Source organism: Nycticebus coucang, chromosome 16 (genome assembly GCF_027406575.1).
Source record: "Nycticebus coucang isolate mNycCou1 chromosome 16, mNycCou1.pri, whole genome shotgun sequence".
NCBI classification, from domain to species: Eukaryota; Metazoa; Chordata; class Mammalia; order Primates; family Lorisidae; genus Nycticebus; species Nycticebus coucang.
In genome coordinates this window covers 68,786,674-68,808,612 of record NC_069795.1, presented here as the reverse complement: position 1 = coordinate 68,808,612, position 21,939 = coordinate 68,786,674, and the positions used below count along the sequence as shown (strand labels likewise).

At 39.7% G+C, this 21,939-nt stretch overlaps 1 protein-coding gene across 3 annotated transcripts in view; it reads left to right on the top strand.

Moving 5' to 3' along the window:
* TMEM39A (transmembrane protein 39A) overlaps window positions 1-17,787 on the top strand; it is a 42,203-nt gene extending 24,416 nt beyond the window's left edge. For 2 of the 3 annotated variants that reach the window (XM_053564796.1, XM_053564795.1), the window contains 5 exons: window positions 6,772-6,926; window positions 10,699-11,047; window positions 11,834-12,021; window positions 13,931-14,051; window positions 17,309-17,787. In XM_053564796.1, the coding sequence (XP_053420771.1) occupies window positions 6,772-6,926; window positions 10,699-11,047; window positions 11,834-12,021; window positions 13,931-14,051; window positions 17,309-17,542 (1,047 nt within the window). In that variant the 3' untranslated portion in view covers window positions 17,543-17,787. Of the gene's footprint in view, window positions 1-6,771; window positions 6,927-10,698; window positions 11,048-11,833; window positions 12,022-12,875; window positions 13,057-13,930; window positions 14,052-17,308 lie in introns of those variants that run through there. The other variant, XR_008374896.1, reaches the window with a different exon arrangement.
* The last annotated feature ends 4,152 nt before the right edge of the window (window positions 17,788-21,939 follow it).

Sequence of the window (21,939 nt, the reverse complement as noted above, 5' to 3'; positions counted from 1 at the left end):
AAGTTGTTAGAGATGGCCAGTGGTATAATTTTTATATATATTTGTAAATGCCAATATGAAAAAAATGTGCTTTCTTAAGATTTTGTTATCTTGTGCCCAAAATGATTACAAAACCAAAAATGTCAAGTTAGCTAAAGTAGCGAATAATATTAATCTTGTAATTTATGATCCAGTATAAAATTTTAAATGGTCATAATCTTAGATATTTTAAAAATCACATATATTTTATATAATTTTAGGATCAGATTATTGAGAGTCAACTTTTTTCTTACATAACATTACAAACATGGAAAGTCCTTTTGTACATAAGCTCTGATTTTCAGAAAACTTATCTCTGCAAGCACAGAGTAATTAGAGATGTTAAATCATGATCTGAAAGCCATTTGAAGTCAACTGGAAGACCCTGTTTGTAAGATTGTTTGCTTTTCCCAATGGGAAAAGCTGTTTTTTGGTTTTTTTTGTTTTTTTTTTTTTTTTGGCCAGGGCTGGGTTCGAACCCGCCACCTCCAGCATATGGGGCTGGCGCCCTACTCCTTTGAGCCACAGGTGCCACCCAGAAAGGCTATTTTTATAACCTTTTCTTTCAGGTTCTTTATTTTGGTACTGAAAATAGAAGCTTATTTTTGGATATATTGAGAAAGTGTGTTCTTTCTTTAGAGGATCTCAGTGGAGTCTTAGGTTTACATCTCTTAGAACAGGGAATGATTTTGTTTCATCCCTTCAGTTACTTAGAAATGCTTCTTTTTTTTTTTTTCTTTGAGACAAAGTCTCAAGCTGTCACCCTTGGTAGAGTGCTGTGGAGTCATAGCTCACAGCAACCTCAAACTCTTGGGCTTCAGCGATTCTCTTGACTCAGCCTCCCAAATAGCTGGGACTACAGGTGCCCGCCACAACACCCGGCTGTTGGTTGTAGTTGTCATTGTCATTTGACGGGCCTGGGCTGGATTCGAACCCGCCAGCTCTGTTGTATGTGACTGGCACCCTAGCCGCTGAACTACAGACACTGAGCCAAGAAATGCTTCTTGTGTATTTTAAATTAGTATGTCCAGGCTGGGCACTTGTAGCACAGTGGTTACGGTGACGGCCCCATACACCGAGGCTGACGGGTTCGAACCCGGCCCGGGCCAGCTAAACAACAATGATGACAACCTCAACAACAACAACAAAATAGCCGGGCATTGTGCTGGGCGCCTGTAGTCCCAGGTACTTGGGAGGCTAAGGCAAGAGAATCGCTTAAGCCCAAGAGTTAGAGGTTGCTATGAGGTGTGATGCCACGGCACTCTACCCAGGGCAATATAGTGAAACTCTGTCTCAAAAGAAAAAAAAAATCATTATGTCCATTTAGTGTATAAATTCTTTGTCACTGAGGTTTCTACCCTGTTGCTGCAAAGGCAATTTCAATGGCTTAACAATAGTTAAGCAGCTTTTACACAGCCTTAGTTGGAGAGTATATTAGCTATTTTCTAAAGGTCTTGCAATTACTGGGAACAGAATATTTAAGTTAAATTTGAGTAGATATTTTAATCAAAGGCTTAAAACTATAACTTAATGTCCATTAGTAACAGAATGTGGTTTTTTTTAAATTCAATTAATTAATTAGTTTATTTTTGGAGACAAAAGTCTCAAGCTGTTGGCCTGGGTAAAGTGTCATGGAGTCACAGCTCACAGCAACCTCAAACTCTCGGGCTTAAGCGCTTCTCTTGCCTCAGCTTCCCAAGTAGCTGGGACTACAGGTGTCTGCCACAATGCCCGGCTATTTTTTTGTTGTTGTTGAAATTGTCATTGTTTTTTTAGCTGGCCCAGGGTGGATTCGAACCTGCCAGCCTCTGTGTATGTGGCCGGTACCCTACCCACTGAGCTACAGGCACTGCCAGTAACAGAATGTTTAAATAATTAGGGTCCATCTACATAATGGCATAGCAAGCACATAGTCATTAAAAAAGATGAAAAAGCATTTATGTAGTGACCTCCAAGTTGGTTTTCTTTTTCTTCCTTTTTTTTTTTTTTTTTGAGACGGTCTCACTCTGTTGCCCTGGGTAGAGTGCTGTGGTGTCATAGCTCACAGCAACCTTAAATTCTGGACTTGAGCAATCCTCTTGCCACAGCCTCCCAAGTAGCTAGGACTACAGGTACCTGCCACAATGTGTGGTTAGTTTTTTTATTTTTTTTTAGTAGAGATAGAGTCTTGCTTCTTAGTCAGGCTGGTCTTGAACTCCTGGCTCAGGCAATTCACCTGCCTTGGCCTCCCAGAGTGCTGGATTACAAGCATGAGCCACTGCACCCGGCCAACTTTTAAGATAATAAAAATATGAAAAAGCAAGGTACAGAACAGTGTTTAAAATAAGGCAAATGGAGGGAACAAAATATATTTTCTTTTATATGAATAAATTGTCTCTAGAAGGACATATAAACTAATACCAGGTTACTTAGTTGGCGGTGTGAGATAGAAGCAGCAGGTGGAAAGCCTTTCACTTTAAACAGTTACACTTTTGTATTTGGACTGATGCTACCTACCCGAAAATTTTAAGAAGCTGTATAATGACTGTCTCCTTAAAATATATAAATTAGATGGATAAAACCCATCATAAATCATCTTTCCTTCCATCCATTAAAATGTTTGCCTTCTGTTTTTGCTTGTATCACAGAAAGGATTCCTACCCTGAGAAGGACCAATCATATTTACGGAAAGGGTGGAGGTTATTAATTCTAAAAGCTAAATACTGTTTAGAGAGTACCTCTCTACTCAGTATTCTGTTTATTCACTTCCAGACCAGCTTTGCTTCTATACTTGGCCTACAAGACCAGAAATAAATGCAACTATTTGTTTACCACACTGAAACACTCCCTTTTTTACAGTTGTTTTTCTAAATAGAATAGTAGTGCCTTTTATTGCAAAAAAAAATTTGGAAAACACTAAAATAGAAAGCAGAAAATTAAAAAATTACAGTCTTATTGAGGACCACATTTTGGTATATTCCCTTCTAATCTTTATTTCCATATAAAGATTATATACATATATTTTTAGAGATAGAGTCTCACTTTGTCACCCTAGGTAGAGTGCTGTGTTGTCACAGCTCACAGCAACCTCCAGCTCTTGGGCTTAGGCGATCCTCTTGCCTCAGCCTCCCTAGTAGCTGGGACCACAGGCGCCCGCCACAACATCTGGCTATTTTTTTGTTGCAGTTTGGCCGGCGCTGGGCTTGAATCCTCCACCCTCAGTATATGGGGCCAGCGCCTCACTCACCGAACCACGGATACCACCCTATTTTTCTTCTCTTCAACTAGCTAACTCTTGCTTGTCTTTTAGGTCTCAGCTTAAATGCCACTTCTTAAAGGAAGCTCTTTCTAGGTTGGGGTATCTTGTTATTTGCTCTCCATAGCAGCCTACTTCTGTCTTAGCTCTCATCATAATTGTAAAGATAATTGTCTAAATCTAAGTTTACTATGTGCTTTTCCTAGTTGGGCAGCTTCACAAAGACAAGGGTTTTGTTTACCACTGTGTCCCTAGAACCTGGTGAAGAGTCTGTCCCCTAAAGGTCAATGGTTAAGACCCTGGGTTCAGGAATAGGGCAAAGTTAATAAATTCAAGCTCTAATGCTCTGATGATATTGAGCAGAAGCAATCATTTTTGTTTCTAACCCTGAACTTTTGAGATTGGAGGTGATCGGGTAACTCTAGTGACTGAAATAATTTCCATAGGCTCTGACTTGTGAGGTAGATTGGCATGGTTTATTTATCAGGGGAGTGATAAGAAAACTATGTGCCCTCCTATGGCTGAGAATAGCTTGAGCCCTCTCCACAGTTTGAGGCTTAAGCGGTTTATTTTTTTTTTTTTTTTTTTGTAGAGACAGAGTCTCACTTTATGGCCCTCGGTAGAGTGCCGTGGCCTCACACAGCTCACAGCAACCTCCAACTCCTGGGCTTAAGCGATTCTCTTGCCTCAGCCTCCCGAGTAGCTGGGACTACAGGCGCCCGCCACAACGCCCGGCTATTTTTTGGTTGCAGTTTGGCCGGGGCCGGGTTTGAACCCACCACCCTCGGTATATGGGGCCGGCGCCTTACCGACTGAGCCACAGGCGCCGCCCTTAAGCGGTTTATTATATTATTAATTCGATTGCTTCTTTGCATTTTAAGTAATAAATATACTGTGTATATTACTTCCGTGTAGTACATATAATACACAGTACAATACATTGCATTTATCATTGTGTACACTGTGTAATACATTCTGTCAACTAAGAAATGGGTGTGTAGGAGGGACCTGAGAAGTGAGTTATCCCCACCCATGTACTGTTGGTTGCAGGGAACTTACTTCCTCTTTCTGAGTTCTGATACTGCTGTTGTAGAGGTTACAGGCATCCACTGTTTTCCCCCTACATTTTGCTTGTCCTTCCTAGTTCATTTTTGAAAGAAAATGGCTTTACAGGTTGGGTGTAGTGGATCACACCTTTAATCCTAGCACTGTGGGAGCCTGAGCGGGTGGATTGCTTGAGCTCAGGGATTCAAGATCAGCCTAAGCAAGAGTGACACCCTGTCTCTAAAAAAAAAAAAAAAAAAAAAAAGACAGGTATTGTAGTGGGCACCTATAGTCCTAGCTACTCTGGAGGCTGAGGCAAGAAGATTGCTTGAGCCCAGGAGTTTGAGCTGTGATGCCACAGCACTCTACCAAGGGTGTCAGAGTGAGACTCTGTCTCCAAAAAAAAAAAAAAATGGCATTGCACAACTTCAGTTTTGTTTTTTTTTTCTTGCAGTTTTTGGCTGGGGCTGGGTTTGAACCTGCCACCTCTGGCATATGGGGCTGGTGCCCTACTCCTTTGAGCCACAGGTGCTGCCTGCACAACTTCAATTTTTGACAAGTACTTACCATACTGGTCAGTTTTAAAGATTTGGGATTAAAGAAGAATATTTGAACAGCTGTCATATAAAGAATTAGAAGTGATCATTCATTATTTCTATGTTTACAAAAGTTAACAAAGAAACATTTATGTAGGGTTCTGTCAAAGAAGATATGATTTTTCTTAAATTTCAGTAACATATTAAACATTAATTAGCAAATACATTACAGGTGAGGGTTCAAATAAAAACATAAATATTATTGCTGCTGTTGAGACTCTTACAGTCTGGTGGGAAGTAAGACAGATAAACTGGTAGTTCTCCCTTATTTATTTTTTTTTTTTTGCGGTTTTTGGCTGGGGCTGGGTTTGAACCCGCCACCTCCAGCATATGGGGCTGGCGCCCTATCACTTTAAGCCATAGGTGCTGCCCTCTCCCTCTTTTTATGTACATAAAAATTGCCTAGTAGGTTGTTAAAATCAAGTTTTTTAACTCAAGATTTTGGGGCAGCATCTGTGGCTCAAAGGAGTAGAGTGCTGGCCCCATATACCGGAGGGGTGGGTTCAATCCCAGCCCCGGGCAAAAAAAACTGCAAAAAAAAAAAAAAAAAAAAAGATTTTGTTCCCTACCTCTGGAGAGAAAGTTGTTAAGAATTTGCATCTTTAATAAGCAGCCCAAGATGAGTGTGGTCCATGAACCATACTTTGAGAAGCCCCTCTGTAAACAAATGAGGTGATATGTAAAAACTTAAGGAGGTTATAAGGCGCTGTGGGGGTACAATGAGGAAATGATTAACTGTGTCTGGAGAAGTTACTATTTAGGGAGGTAAAATGGAATGGGGCATTTATTTATTTATTTATCAGGTATTTATTTATTCATTTATTTATTTTTTGAAACAGTCTCACTTTGCTGCTCTCAGTAGAATGCCATGGCATCATAGCTAACAGCAATCTCAAACTCTTGGGCTCAAGCAATTCTCTTGCCTCAGTGTCCTGAGTAGCTGGGACTACAGGAGCCCACCACAATACCCGGCTATTCTTAGAGATGAGATCTTGCTCTGGCTCAGACTGGTCTCTAACCTGTGAGCTCAGGCAATCAATCCACCCACCTTGGCCTCCCATAGTTGTAAGATTATAGGCGTGAACCACTGTGCTGGCTCCTTTTTCATTTTTTTAGACACATTTTAGCTTCACTAAACTTAAGTCCTTTAAGTTGTATTACTTTAAAAAAATTTTTTTTTGTTTACAAAATATACTTGGTTCTTTTTTAAAATTATTGTTTCAGGATAATTGAGGGTACAAAGAATTAGGTTACAATGTTTGCATTTGTTAGGTAAAGTCCCTCTTATAATTGTGTTCTACCCCCAAGAGGTGTGCCATACACCCTAACATTGTGCCCATTAAGTGGGAGTACACCCATCCTTCTCCCTCCTCCCCACTTCCTGCTCCTTTGTTTCTCCTCCCCCCACCTTGAATTGCTTTGAGTTTTTCACTTATGTGGGCGTGTATTAGATCATCTACTGGCTTCATATTAGAATTGAGTACATTGGATTCTTGCTTTTCCATTCTTCTCATAGTTTACTAAGAAGAATTCATCCCAACTCCATCCAGGTTAATATAAAAGATGTAAAGTCTCCATCTTTTTTAATGGCTGAAAAGTATTCCATGGTATACATATACCACAGCTTGTTAATCTATTCCTGGGTTGGTGGGCATTTAGGTTGTTTCCACATTTTGGCAATTGTAAATTGACCTGTGATAAACAGTTTAGTGCAAATATCCTTATGATAAAATGATTTTCTTTTTCTTCTGGGTAGATGCCTCCTAGGGGGATTGCAGGATCAAATGGGAGGTGTAATTTGAGTTCTATGAGGGAGTTATATTAATTTTGAATGAAATTATTTATAAAATTTTCCTTTTGGTACTTGCAAACTTCCAGGCTACTAAGGCAGGTGCAGCATCAATGATTCACTACATGGTTCTGATATCAGCCCGCTTGGTACTACTCACTTTGTGTGGATGGGTACTTTGTTGGACCCTCGTCAATCTCTTTCGAAGCCATTCGGTCCTCAATCTCCTTTTCCTTGGCTACCCGTGAGTACTCCAGTTTTATCGTTTTATCACTACATGTTCAGAAGTTATTTGGGTTGTGCACCTGATACTATAAAAGAAGAAATGAAATTCTTCAAATATAAACCAAGAGTTAACATAATTGGAAAACCTGTGGGTGTGGTAGTCATGTATTTTGTTTCCTGAACTGAGGTATAGTTAGAATAACAGGCATCAACCAGAAGTGTCCAAGGAAACCTGGAGTATATTGCTATTTTATCAATGGAGAATATTTTAATTATCTCTATTCACCAATTAAAGGCTCCTGGTACTACCGGTGTTAGAGCAAATGGCGGTTAATTTTAGTTGGACTGGCTCAGCCTTAACCCTTGGATGTTAGTTTGGTTGGTCATGTTACTTTGATCTTTGAGTTCGTGTAACGGAAGTACGGTACAGTAGTCCCCCTTGTCCACTGTTTTACTTTCCATGGTTTCAGTTACCCAAATCATCCAAAGTCTGAAATGGAAGTTTTAAATTGTACGTCGTTCTCTGAGTTGCATAATGAAATCTCTTGCCGTCCCACTTTGTGCCACCTGGTATGGGAATCATGTGTCAAGCATATTCATGTTGCTCATGCTTCCTGCCTATTAGTCACTTAGTAACTAACTTAGTTATCAGATTGTCTGTCACCATATAACTACACTTATGTTCAATTAACCTTTATTTACTTAATCTTGCCTCAAAGTGCAAGATTAGTGATGCTGGTAATTCAGATATGCCAAAGAGGCTGTGAAAAGTACTTCCAAAGATAAAAGAACTCAATAAGTAAAGACAAAAAATCTTGCTGATGTGGTTAAGATTTATGGTAAGAATAAATCTGTCCATGAAATTGTGAACAGTATATATTGTTAGCATTGTTATCTATCTATCTATTTATTTATTTATTTATTTATTTATTTGAGACAGAGCCTCAAACTGTCGCCCTGGGTAGAGTGCCGTGACATCACAGCTCATAGCAACCTCCAACTCCGGAGCTTAAGTGATTCTCTTGCCTCCGCCTCCCAAGCAGCTGGGACTACAGGCGCCCACTACAACACCTGGCTATTTTTTGGTTGTAGTGGTTTGTTGTTGGCAGGCCCTGGCTGGATTCGAACCCGCCAGCTCTGATGTATGTGGCTGGCGCCTTAGCTGCTTGAGGTACAGTCGCAGACCCCCAAATTGGTCTATTTTATATTAGTTTATTGTTAATCTCTCGCTGTACCTAATTTTTAAATTAAATTTTATCATAGGTGTGTATATATGAGTATAGTATAGGAAAAAGCATAGTGTATGTAGGGTTTAATACTGTCCATGGTTTCGGCATCTGTTGGGGGGTATTAGAATGTATTCCTTGAGGATGGGGGGGACTACTGAGTGCCTTCCCTATTCAAGCCTTGTAGACATATATATAAAAAATTATTTTTACCAACTTTTTCTTTTTTTTTTTTTTTGGAGGCAGAGTCTCCCTCTTGTCATCCCAGGTAGAATACAGTGACATTATCATAGCTCACTGCAACCTCAAACTCCTAGGCTCAAGTGATCCTCTTGCTTCAGCTTCCTGAGTAGCTGAGAGACTATAGGTGTGGGCCATGATGCTTAGTCAATTTTTCTGTTTTTAGTAGAGTCAGGGTCTCCTTCTTGCTCAAGCTGGTCTTGAACTTCAGAGCTCAAGCAGTCCTCCCACCAGCCTCCATAGGCATGAGCTAACACACCTGGCCTTAACCAACATTTTATTATGAGAATTTATAAACACTCAACAAGGTTGATTACACCAAACACCAGTGTCATCGCCACCTGGATTCTTCCTATTAGTGTTTTATTATAATTGCTTAATACATATTTTTGTCTATCCATCATCTATCCCTCTATCTATCAGTCCATCTTATTTTTGGTACATTTCAAAGTTAAATTTCAGACATTGGTTTACTTCCTCCAAATAATTCAGCATATGCATTAACTAGAGCTTGATATTTGTCAATAGTTTTTTCTTTTGAGATTAAAATTCATAAGCAATAAAATTCACAAATCCTGTGTAAATTGGTTGAGTTTTCATAAATGTAAACATATCTGTTTAACTTAAACCTCTGTCAAGATATAGAATATTACCACTACTTCAGAAGATTTCTTCATTCCACTTTTCCATCAAACCCCTACATTTATCTCCCCAGAGGTGACCACTGGATTATTTTCTGCCACAGGTTAGTTTGGCTGTTCTAAACTTTACGTAAATAGAGTCATACTGTCTGTACATTCTTGTAAAAACTAAAAAAGATAAATATAGGCATGCCTCATTTTATTGCACTTTGTTTTATTGTGCTTCACAGGTGTTCTTTTACAAACTAAATGTTTGTGGCAACCCCACAACAAGCAAGTCTGTCAGCACCGTTTTCCCAGCAGCATGTGCTCACTTTACATGCAAAGCTAGACATGATTAAATTTGGTGTAGAAAGCATATCAAAAGCCCAGGTGGGCCAAACAGTTAGCCAAGTTGTGAACGAAAGAAAGTGTTCTTGAAGGAAATTAAAAATACTACTCCAGTGTACACATGAATGTCAAGAAACAGAAGGAGCCTTTTTGCTAGTATACAGAAAATTTGAGTGGTTTGGATGGGACATCAAACCATCCACAACATTTCCTTAAGTCAAAGCCTAATCCAGAGCAAGGTCCTATTTTTCTTCAATTCTGTGAAGGCTAAAAGAGGCGAGAAAGTTATAGAACAGCAGTTCTCAACCTGTGGGTCGTGACCCACAGGAACTGTATTAAAGGGCCTTGGCATTAGGAAGGTTGAGAACCATAGCTGTAGAAGAAAAGTCTAAAGCTAGCAGAGGTTGGCTCACGAGGTTTAAGGAAAGAAGCTGTCCCATAACAAAGTACAAGGTGAAGCAAGTTATCCAGAAGATCTAACTAAGATCATTAATTGAACAGTAGATTTTTAATGGATATGAAACAAACGTATATTGGAAGAAGATGCCATCTAAGACTTTCTTAGCTAGAGAGGAGAAGTCAAGGCTTAGCTTCAAAGGATATTGACTGACTCTTACTAGGGGCTAATGCAGCTGGTGACCTAAAATTCCTCAATCCCTTAATAATTATGTTAAATCTACTTTGCCTGTGCTCTATAAATGGAACAACAACAAAGCTTCGAAAGATAGCACGGCTCTTTATAGCATAATTTTACCGAATATTTCAAGACTACTGTTGGGACCTAATGCTCAGAAAAAAATATTTCCTTTCAATATATTATACTACTCACTAATAAATGCAACTAGTCACCCAAAGGCTCTAATAGAGATGTCCAAGATTAATACTTTTTCATGCTAAATAATACACTATCCATTTTGCAGCCCACAGATCAAGTAGTAATTTTCACTTTCAGGTCTTACTATTTAAGACATACATATTGTTAAGGCTATAGCTACCATAAACAGGGATTTCTCTGATGGATCTGGGAAAAGTCAATTGGAAACTTTTTAAGGCTGGATGTAGTGGCTCACACCTGTATTCCTAGCACTAGGAGGCCAAGCGGGTTGGAGTCCTTGACTCAGGAGTTCGAGATCAGCCTGAGCAAGAGCAAAAAAAAAAACAATAGAAAATGTAGCCGGGCATTGTGGTGGGTACCTATAGTCCCAGCTACTTGGAAGGGTGAGGCAGGAGGGATAGCTTGAGTCCAAGAGTTTGAGTTAAGTCTATTCTAGTGGACCGTTTTATTGACATAGTTATAAGATTTGATCTTAAGTGGTATGTAGGTTCTCATTTTTGTATTCAACTTGTTTTACAGGTTTGGTGTTTATGTTCCCCTCTGCTGTTTTCATCAAGATAGTAGAGCTCATCTTCTTCTCACAGACTATAACTATATGGTCCAGCACCAGGCGGTAGAGGAAGGTTCCTCAACTGTGGGTGGCTTGGCCAAATCCAAAGACTTTCTCTCCTTATTGCTGGAGTCTCTAAAAGAGCAATTTAATAATGCCACGCCCATCCCCACCCACAGCTGTCCCTTGTCTCCAGACCTCATTCGCAATGAAGTAGAATGTCTAAAAGCAGATTTCAACCACAGAATCAAAGAAGTTCTCTTCAACTCCCTCTTCAGTGCCTACTATGTTGCATTTCTCCCCCTGTGTTTTGTGAAGGTAAGTGGTTATCTTGCTTTTATGTGCCTCCGGGATTTATGTGTGAATTATATACACTGGGTATTTCTTGTTTAATCCCCCTTTTCTCTGTCTCCCCTTTGGCAGCCTGGATGGTGGAGTTCGGCTGCATCTGGAGTGCACTAATACCGCTCCTGGTTGGCGGATAGGTATTTCCGTATATGTGATGCACCCGTGGTGGTCCCTCCCCTCCCCCATTTTTTCTTTTCTTTCCTTATTAAAATTTTTTTTATTTTCTGGGGAAAATAAAAACATACTTGTAATAGAATCAGTATGCGATAGCTTAAAAAGACCAAGGTTTCAAAAGAATTCAGCTTGCTATGGTTAATCTCGACATGCTTATCGGGAATTTCCTTGAATTTAAACTAACCTTTATCTAAACTTCAGTTTACTTCAATAGAAAAGAAAAATGATCTGGATGTCACTTGGGCCCAAAATCTTTTGGGACATTTTAGTTCCCTTCCTCTTTCACCCATTCAGAAATACTTCTGCAGCCGGAGTGGCCCTTCAGAGAGCACTCAGTTCTTCTAGAAAGGAAACACTTAAAATATAATTGCCTCTCCCTCCCAGCCCTAACTCGTACAGCCAGAGAGTCAGGTTGAAGGATTTTGGAGGACTCTGCTCTTGAACTTTCTGCACGGACAGGAGGACAACCAGTGCATGTGTGACTCAGTGTGGCATTTGTCTGCAGGGCATATGTACACGCACCCATTCCTGCCTCTGTTTGCCAGTGCACAGATCATTTCTGTCTCTTCTGATTTCTTCCAGAGTACCCAGTACTATGATATGCGCTGGTCATGTGAACACCTCATTATGGTATGGATCAATGCTTTTGTCATGCTCACCACGCAACTGCTGCCATCCAAATACTGTGACTTGCTGCATAAATCAGCTGCTCACCTGGGCAAGTGGCAGAAGCTTGAACATGGGTCCTACAGCAATGCTCCACAGCACATGTGAGTAGGATAGAGGGTAAAATCACGTAACACTTTTCTACATGCTGCTGATCATGTTTATTTGCTCTTTATGTCATTCTTGTTCTTGGCTGAACATTTAATTTTTAGTTTTTGTCTACATGGATGCTTGTCATCATGCTAAACCGAACACAGGGGATATTAACTCATTTCCACCACCACCCCCAGCACTTCCTTAAATGCCTTCTACTTTTCAGCTGCCCAGTCACTTTAGAGTATATAATTGTCTCCCAAGCTGTACCTTGGAATTCTCTTTAAGTCTTACCCCTTTGCCCAACTTTAGAGAGTCTTGATATATTTTGAATTCTTTTTAGAACACTTTAATATTTGTTTTCTCATCTTCTTTTCCACAGCTAAATAGTTGCTAGCAACTCATCTTATACTTAGACAGCTGGAATTTGCTTCTCTCATTTTTTTTTCTAATACATGCAGATTTGTTCTAGTAATTTTCCTTGCCTATACTTTTTGCTATTTTTTTCTTTTCTTACTGAATATTTCCCTGCTTCTCCCATATATAAATGAAAACTGTCTCTGACTGTGAGTTCTCTCAAAGTATCCTTCTCATTATATCCCCTTATTTGTCATTTCTCTGCATGGCCTGTTATGCAGGAGCTAACTTTAGAACCTTTTTGTTTTTTCACTTCTGAGCCTGTCATCATATTTTGCTCTCAGACCTGAACATCTTCATCTTCTCCCCTTTTATAATTTGAACGTTTCACAAATTTCATCTCCTAGAAATTTTTTCCTAATTAAGTGGGAGAGATTGAGGTGACCTTCCCTTCCCCTCTTCCCCTCAGAGTTCTCCCTACAATTATCTGCCTTGATGTCTGATACAGATTAGCACAGGCCTTCAAGCCCAGGAACTGAAAGAGATTGGGCCAGGCTGAAAAGAAACCCGACTGTGGGCAAAGGACAGATTTCAATAAAAATTGAAAATACAATCCACAGTACTAGTACTGTACATCTTCAGGCTACTGATGGCACATGGCCATGAGGTGTATCATCACTTTGATGCTGGTAAGTGTGAGCAAGGCCGGTGGAACATTTTCTGAACTGGGAAAGCTTCAGGGTGCTAGAATTTTTTTTTTTTTTTTTAACATATCTAAACTGCTGTCCCAGTTCTTACCCTAGGAAACTAACCTTTTCAAAATGAGGAAGAAACGAATTCACTTATTTTTTTTTTTAAGCTTAACCTGAAGATCCCCAACCCCACCCCAGCTTCATTACGTTGATGCTGGAAAGAATGAAACTGCTTCTTCCTTAACTTCTTTTCCCTAGAGAAACCTCTGTAAAAATAGATCAAGAAAGTGGTAAAAAGAAAAGTCTGTTTATATGTTGTGTTTCTCTGTGTTCTACTGTCTTATCTTCTCACATTTGTGTGGTGTTTGAACTCTAATAAGCAAACTGATTTTCTGTTGCTTTTGGGGATATAATTCTGCAGCACATGTCCTGCTAGTTTGACAGTGTTTTAATTTCTCCACTACTCTTATTGCCATCAGTTTTCTCTTCTGTGTGTTCCCTTTTGCATTTCCACCAGTAGACTCTGCTTACCTGAGATGACGATGACAGTCCGCCTACTTACACTCTATTTTCTGGCTCATTAGATGCCTTACACATGCATTTATATTTGCTTATTCTTCTAAGTCTCTAAAGTCTTCAACACTGAGTTAACTACATCGTTTTGTAGCCTCTATACTATATAGTAATAAAGTTATAATAACAAATTGTTTCTTAACTATTTCCAGTTTGATCATGGAATTACTATATTTTCAGAATTCAGACAGATGAAGCCTTGAGTACTCAGTCCATTCGTAGAAATATAGCTGGTCTTGCCAGAACTATCTTATCTGTAATTGACAATATGCTAACACTGCATTTCTTTTTCCCTTAGTTGGTCAGAAAATACAATATGGCCTCAAGGGGTGCTGGTGCGGCACAGCAGATGTTTATATAGAGCCATGGGGCCTTACAACGTGGCAGTGCCTTCAGATGTATCCCATGCCCGCTTTTATGCAAGTACCGCTTATTTATTTTCAAACATAAGCATAGGGGTAAGTGTTAGGAGGCCAGTGTGTGTGTATGCACCTAGCACAGAGTATGGCACATATTAGGAAAGTAATTCATAACAATTATTGCTAGTACTATAACAGTGGCCCCTGTCCTTTGGAAATGTCTTCTGAAAGGCAGTTAAAAGGTCATACATTGTTATTCCAGTTTCAGTAGCTTGACTGATTCATTTAGTTACATTGGAATTTGTTGAATCTAGTATTATGTGAAATAAGTAGGCAATTATCTAAGACTTTGTTTTTTATCTTACAGTTTTTATTTTGTAGTACTTTGGTTTAGGGGTATCTTAAGGCATATAGTGTGTCTGTGTCCTTAAGTGATATTTAATATAGTAATAGTGTGGCTTTACTTTTTGGCATTTGTTATAAATATTATCTCCTTAAAATACCTTAACCTTCCCTTTGGAAGACAGGGAAATACCCTGATCTGTGGCCTTTTACCTGGATGAAAAGGAAAAAGGGCTTAAAAGTTAGAAAAGGAAAAAGCAATAGGTACCTACTAAATCCGGCTTCTGTCCCATTTGAACTTATGTGTTGGTTTATGGTCTTTAGTTTTCCAGAAATTCTGGAGGCAGAAGTATTTACTTATAAAAGAAAGGCCAGGCTCAGCGCCCATGCTCAGTGGTTAGGGCGCAGGCCACATACACCGGGGCTGATGGGTTCAAACCCGGCCCAGGCCTGCTAAACAACAATGACAACTATAACAAAAAATAGCTGGGCGTTGTGGCAGGCGCCTGTAGTCCCAGCTACTTGGGAGGCTGAGGCAAGAGAATCGCTTAAGCCCAAGAATTGGAGGTTGCCGTGAGCAGCGACACCATGGCCCTCTACCGAGGGTGACACAGTGAGACTCTGTCTCAAAAAAAGAAAAGAAAAGAAAGGCCAACAGACTAATGGGAGTGGGGAAGAGAAGGTACACGTTCAGGGTCCATAGTGCAGTGCATTGCCTTTAAATGGAAATCATTTTCTAAAAAAAGAATTGGACATCTTTTTTTGAGACACTTGCATCCTTTTCTCCCTCTGTCTCTCCCAGTTCATTGTGAGGATACATGGACTTTCTGGGTCTGCAGGTTTTTGTCACTAAGGGACCTTTCAGTTAAATACTGGGAACTTGTGATGCTTCCCAGTAATAATAATAAATGCCATAGCAAGGGAAGGTGGGCATTAGGAGGAATATGGGGAGGGAAAGGCTCTTGAATGAGAAAGCTATAAGCATCTCTTTGACTCCAGTGGAATTTTCTTAAGGTGGAAGAATGGACTTAAGTAACAACTACATAAGCAGTTGATTTCTACATAGAATATTTAATTCAGCCAACTGAATTCTCTAGGTCATTAAGGACTTTTGTTGATCCTCGCAGTCCCCTTGAAACCTACCTCTAATAGCCAAGTATTTCATTAGAATTTTCTGCTTGAAAAATAATTATTTTCCTTGCCAACACTGGACAGGTGAAGAATCAGGTGAAATCTATAGAAGAAAGATTAGGCATGTTAGCTTATTCCTGATATGCATGACACATGGAGGTGGCTATCTACATAAAAATCACCTGGCCCACTCTTTAAAAACAATGATTTGGGGCTTGGGTCCCAGCCTTCTGAATGAAAATCTCTGTATGATTCCAGGAATTTCAGCATTTATGTATTTGAAAATGATTGTTAGGCACCTTGAAGTTTGAGAACATGCATTTGAAATGTGCCTTTTACCTATAGCTGTTAGCCTCTGGATTAAACATTTTCTTATTACTGAACCCGGGGCACCTTTCAGAGCTGTCATGATAATTTGGCTTCGTTCTCAGATATAAGCTCTGACATCTAAATTCCATATAAATTAGTTCTTTTAGATCTGAAACATTGCCATTATTGCAATCTGTCTTCATCTAAATTTAGGACTAGACTAGTTAAGCTGAATTGCTAGATAATGTTCCTTTGCAACCTATGGCCTATATCTTCTATTCATAATAGCTTTTTAGTAGTAAACCAGGATTTAGCCTCTTAAAATGAAGAATTTGGTGGGAGTGAAAATAGTCTGTGTAATTCTGACTCACTTTTCCTTCTTTCCTCCTTATCCTGTCTTTGCATACCCTAGTTCTCAATATTCAGAAAAAAGTAAATAAGCAGCAGAAGTATGTGGTTATAGAGCTGGCATCCTCTAACTTTTTAAACAGGGCCAATTCACTGTCCCTCAGACCATTGGAGCGCCGGACTATAGTTTAAAAAAAAAACTATGAACAAATTCCTATGCACACTGCACATATCTTATTTTGAAGTAAAAAACAAAACGGGAACAAATACAATTCACACCGTTTCATGTGGCCCGCGGGCCGCAGTTTGAGGATGCCTGTTATAGAGGATGATTTTGGTCAGTGACCATGGTGGGTAAAGAGTTTAATGATAAATTAAACTATTTTATTGGTATTCAACTTGTAACTTCCCTATTTCCCCAAACTTGTCTGATGTTGATGTTTATGTCTTAACTCAGAAGCAAAGAATGGTTTTTACTTTTTTAAATGGTTGTAAGTTTTATATAAGTACCTATCTACATAATATCCTTAATTTTTGCCTCTTAATTTGTAGAACCTAAAATATTTCCCATTTGGTTCCTTCTCCAACCTCTGTCTTAGATAAATGTACTTTTGGTTATCTTTTTTTTTTTTTTAGAGACAGAGTCTCACTCTGTAGCCCTCAGTAGAGTGCCGTGTCATCACACATCACGGCAACCTCTAGCTCTTGGGCTTACGTGCTTCTCTTGCCTCAGCCTCCCAAGTAACTGGGAGTACAGGCGCTCACCACATGTCTGGCTATTTTTTGTAGCAGTTTGGCCGGGGCTGGGTTCAAACCTGCTACCCTCAGTATATGGGGCTGGCGCCCTACTCATGAGCCACAAGTGCCGCCCAACTTTAGTTATCTTAAATAAAATATGTACCTAAGACATAATCTAAGAAAAATTTTTAGGTTAATGTTCTTTTGGGCATAATCTCTCTTTATGTCTCAGAGGGCACTGAAATAATATTGATTTCATCATTCCTTGAGCATAAAGGAAAAAGTTTGGATCTGTATAGCTAGAAGTAGCCTGATCGAGATTCAGTAAGCAGAGCTATTTGTTATTACAGATGGGAACCTGTAAATATGAAATTATTGTAGAAAAATAATGCAAGAATAACTACAGTCTTTTCTATGAAATAACATTTTGCTTTTTAACTTCCTTGCAGTTCCTATTTCATCGACCATTAAGGCTGTTAAATCTGCTTATCCTTATTGAGGGCAGTGTCGTCTTCTACCAGCTCTATTCCTTGCTGCGGTCAGAGAAGTGGAACCACACACTTTCCATGGCTCTCATCCTCTTCTGCAACTACTATGTTTTATTTAAGCTCCTCCGGGACAGAATAGTATTAGGCAGGGCATACTCCTACCCACTCAACAGTTATGAACTCAAGGCAAACTAAGCTGCCTCTCAACAATGAGGGAGAACTCAGATAAAAATATTTTCATACGTTCTATTTTTTTCTTGCGATTTTTATAAATATTTAAGATATTTTATATTTTGTATACTATTATGTTTTGAAAGTCGGGAAGGGTAAGGGATATTAAATGTATCCATAAACAAGGTGATGTGATCTTTCATGTGTTAGTGTATTTGAATAATATACATATGAGAGGTATGCCTCTCCAGTAAAGAGATTGATTTGTTTGTATGGCTCTGGCTCTGGAATAACTCATTCATTTATGAACACATATATTACTTGACACAGTACCTTTGGTGCATCTGCTTTCCTTCCAGTTCTTCTCAATGTCTTTAGCCCTTAGCTGGTCAGTAATTATTGCTAAAGAAAGGCAGATCAGTAGAATTGCCTGCCACCACTCATTCTCTTTTAATTCAGCTGGCTAATAATGTTGAAATACATGAGAAAAATGTCTGAGTGAGGTTCTCTTTATTGTCTACAAAGAGGAAGCTTTCTAAGATAGGGATTCAGCTGGTCTGATCTACCCCATGACATGTAAAATATACTGTTGCATAAACTACTATTCTGAGACTCAGGGTTTTGCTGTCCCTTTTTCTTTTTTGTCACTTCTTTTGTTTCCAGGGATTTTCTTTTTACTCTTAGGTATTTGAAGTAATACATTGCAAGACAAAGTCTTTAGAGTGCCCACATTCATGAAAAAGATGATGCCGGGCTGGCTTAGTAGAAGTTTGTGGAAATTCCATGTAGGCTAGAGAATATGGGCAGGTTTTTTTCAACCAAGTTACTGAGAAAATGGGCAGATCTTCAACTAAACATTTGTAGGTGTGGTATAGTTGCAACTCAACCTGTAATGGCATTATGTTTGGAGTTATCAGAAGTAAAATATAAGAATTTATCGCTTTGTCTTCAGAAAATTTAATCTATATCCAAAATGTATGTTTTAAATTGCATATTCCAGAATCTTCATGTTTATGAGCATTAACCTTTTAAGTTATCGTTCTTGGGAGGTGATATACTTAGTTCATTGATGTCTCTAGTCATCTAAGCTTCTGAGGCCTTGTTTTAGAGAGCCTGAAATATATTGTCATGTGTTTTCTGTGCCGGGTTTGGTTTCTTACACTGTGAACCTTTTGGTGGAACAAAATATGACTTATGAAGTAAAAAGACCAATCATGTTTGTAAACTGGTTCTGAAAGCAATTCTTGCAGAAGAGTTCCCAAAATATTTTCAGCAAAGGAAGCATTATGAGGTACAGATGTGTATGTTCATATACCAGGTGACTACTTTGATGTTCATATTAACCATTGTGTTCTTTAGTATTTTGTTGTGTATACTTTTTTTTAAAGTTACATTATGTAGCATTCAGTCTGAGTTTAATCAAGAATTCAACAAATATATATTGGTTACTAGGGACTATATTAGGTATTGGGGATATAGCAGTGACTGAGAAATGTAAAGGTCCTACCCATACAGAGCTTTTTTTTTTAGAGACAGAGTCTCACTTTGTCACCCTTGGTAGAGTGCTATGGCATCACAGCTCATGGCAACCTCCAGCTCTTGGGCTTAGGCGATTCTCTTGCCTCAGCCTCCGAGTAGCTGGGACCACAGGCGCCTGCCACCATGCCCAGTTATTTTTGTTGTTGTTGCATTTTGGCCGGGGCCGGGTTCGAACCCGCCACCCTCCATATATGGGGCCAGCGCCCTACTCACTGAGCCACAGGCGCCACCCCATACACAGCTTTAATGCTGGGGAGCAGGTGGTGCAGAACATGTCATAAATAAATATACCTTCAGTGTTTCCTGGTAGTAGCGATAAGTACAGTAAATAGCAAACAAAATGGTAGGAATGACACGTCTAAAAGGAGATGATTTTTGAGCGAAGATCGTACAAAGACTGAGTCGTACAAATAGCTTTGGGGAGAATTCCATGTTACTGTGGCTGCAGTGAGAACAAGTTGGTATATAAGAAGAAGAGCAAGAAAACCTGTGTATTAGGTTGGTTGCTTTTTAATGTGAGTCAACCTAACTGGAGGTTCTTGGTGAGGGGAAGGTGGGAAAACTACCATTTCACTATTTTTTTCTTAGGATCCTGAAGATACAGCATCTTCTTTTGGCTAGCACTTTTTTTTTTTTTTTTTTTTTTTAAAAGAGATGGGACCGCTTTATGATGCTCAGGCTGGTCTCGAGTCCTGGCCTCAACCAGTCTTCCTGCCTTGGCCTTCCAGGTAGTTGGGATTACAGGAACAAGGCACTGCATCCAGCAACTAGCTCATATTTTGATGAGATCATTCAACAGCTAAGAACAAAGTGGGTGGCCTGGGCACAGAGATATTTCAGAATGGCCCTAACTTGGCTCTAGAATTGAAAAGTAGTCCAGAAAACCCTGATTGGAGATAATAGACCAATCTTATAAACTGATATGATGCTCCCTTCTAGCTTGACCTGTCTTGGTTATATCCTAAGGGTGTATCACAGGAGGACTAGATGCTAAGGTGGTTAAAGAAGTGAATGGATATAAGAAAGAAAGAAAAACTAATTTTGGCTAGTGGAATTGTGAAGACCCCCCCCCCGACACACACACACGCACACACACTCGCAGATATGGTTGCATGAGTGGGGGAAAACCCTTCAGTTCAACATGCTCCTACTCATTCTAGCTGTTCTTTGGTGTCACATTCATAGGGGAGAGAAAGATGAATTATTAGTGTCCTGGATATTATGGATTATGTAGGATAAGGGACACCATCTTTGCTTAGTGATAGTAGGAAATGCATAGCCATTAAAGAATGGGCCTTTCTTTTAGTTCTTTACATTTGTGAAATTAAAAGATCAGTGGAAAGGATGGCATAGGAAAAGATGAGTGGGTCAACTTGGGATACCCAAGAAATGAAGATACTTGACCAGTTGTCTAGATGGTCTAAGGTGGGTAAATGTCTCAGTAGAGGAGGGTAGTTAATAGCAAGAAGCATGATGGGATTATTCTTCAGCATCCTAATTACTCTGATTTCCATCTTTTTATTCTCCAACCCTGCTTTCCTTCTCCTCCCTATCAGTCATCACCACTGCTGCTGCCTCCCCCCTGATTTCTATTTAATGGAAAATTACGTGCCAGACAGTGCTGGGTGCCAGATTATAGACATTTCTTGGACACCAGGTAATATAGTGATGTTCAAGTTCATTAATAATGGAAGGCAGACAAGTAAATGAGTTTTCAGATAAGGGTGTTGAGTAATAGAAGTATATATTAGATAACAGTGGTGATAGAAGAGTGATCAACTTTGCTGATCACATAGAAATGTGGAAGGGGACTGAGAGCCCTTGGGAAGAGTGGCAACATTTCCTCTGACCTAGAAGAGAGGTTAGGTGTACAAGGGTAAGGGAAAACAGTCGTGGGAAGCTGAAGAAAAACATCTGATATCATAAACTTATGAAGCATAAAGTGTGGAGAGAGTTGTCTAGAAGGAATATCCACTGTAGGTTTTGGGTATGAGCACACTGCTGAGGTAGTAGACCACAAATACCTGAAGTCTTTCATCCCCTGCTTTTATGATTTTCTCTGATCTAACACGTAGCCACAGTTAAACAGCAGAGAAGATGAGAGTCCTGGTCCTCCGCTGGAGGCTTGTCAAGCAGGTGTGGCTGAAGGATGAGTGGCTGGGGGAATTAGTGGTTCTGGTGAGAATAGTTGCGAGGATGCACCTTAGGGGATAGAAAGGTGGGGGAAAGAGGTATGAAGTCTGGTAAGCATGCTATCTGCCAGAGCAAGGGTGGGCCAGGCATTGGTAATCTTGTACAAATACAAGGAATAAAGTCATAAGGATGGAGGAGGTTCTTAGAAAGGAAAATGGGAATTTAGGATCACAAAATTCCAGTTTGTGAAAGAGCCTGATGTGTAACCCTAGAAGCAAATGGCCAGAACTGACTAGGTCATGTAGGAACATGGCCAGGTAGGCCTTGGGAACATTGATGTCATCCAGGATAATGATAGAACAAGGTAAAAGGAAAACTGGAAGGCTGGGGAATCTGGAACATTGACTACATCATGGCCACACAGAATGGTGAAAGTTAAGATACCTAGATCTATACATTTTAGGAGTAGGGGATTTTTGTTTGAGATGGGAGGAAACAATGGTGCAGAAGTAGAGAAGCTGGGAGAGTGTCTTCTGACCCTTTTTAGAAGTCTGTGGAATGTGGGAGAGCCTGTAGCCTTTTGTGCAGGGCAAGAAATGTCCTCATGAGAATTTTACTGACGCCCAGGAAGTGGCAACAATATTCAGTGAAGAGACTAGGGCTGCAAGGGAGGTTAATAGAGGGAACGATTCCAGACAAACTGTGGAGTGAGGGGAATTGTGTATTGGGATTGGATGGGGGGAGATTTG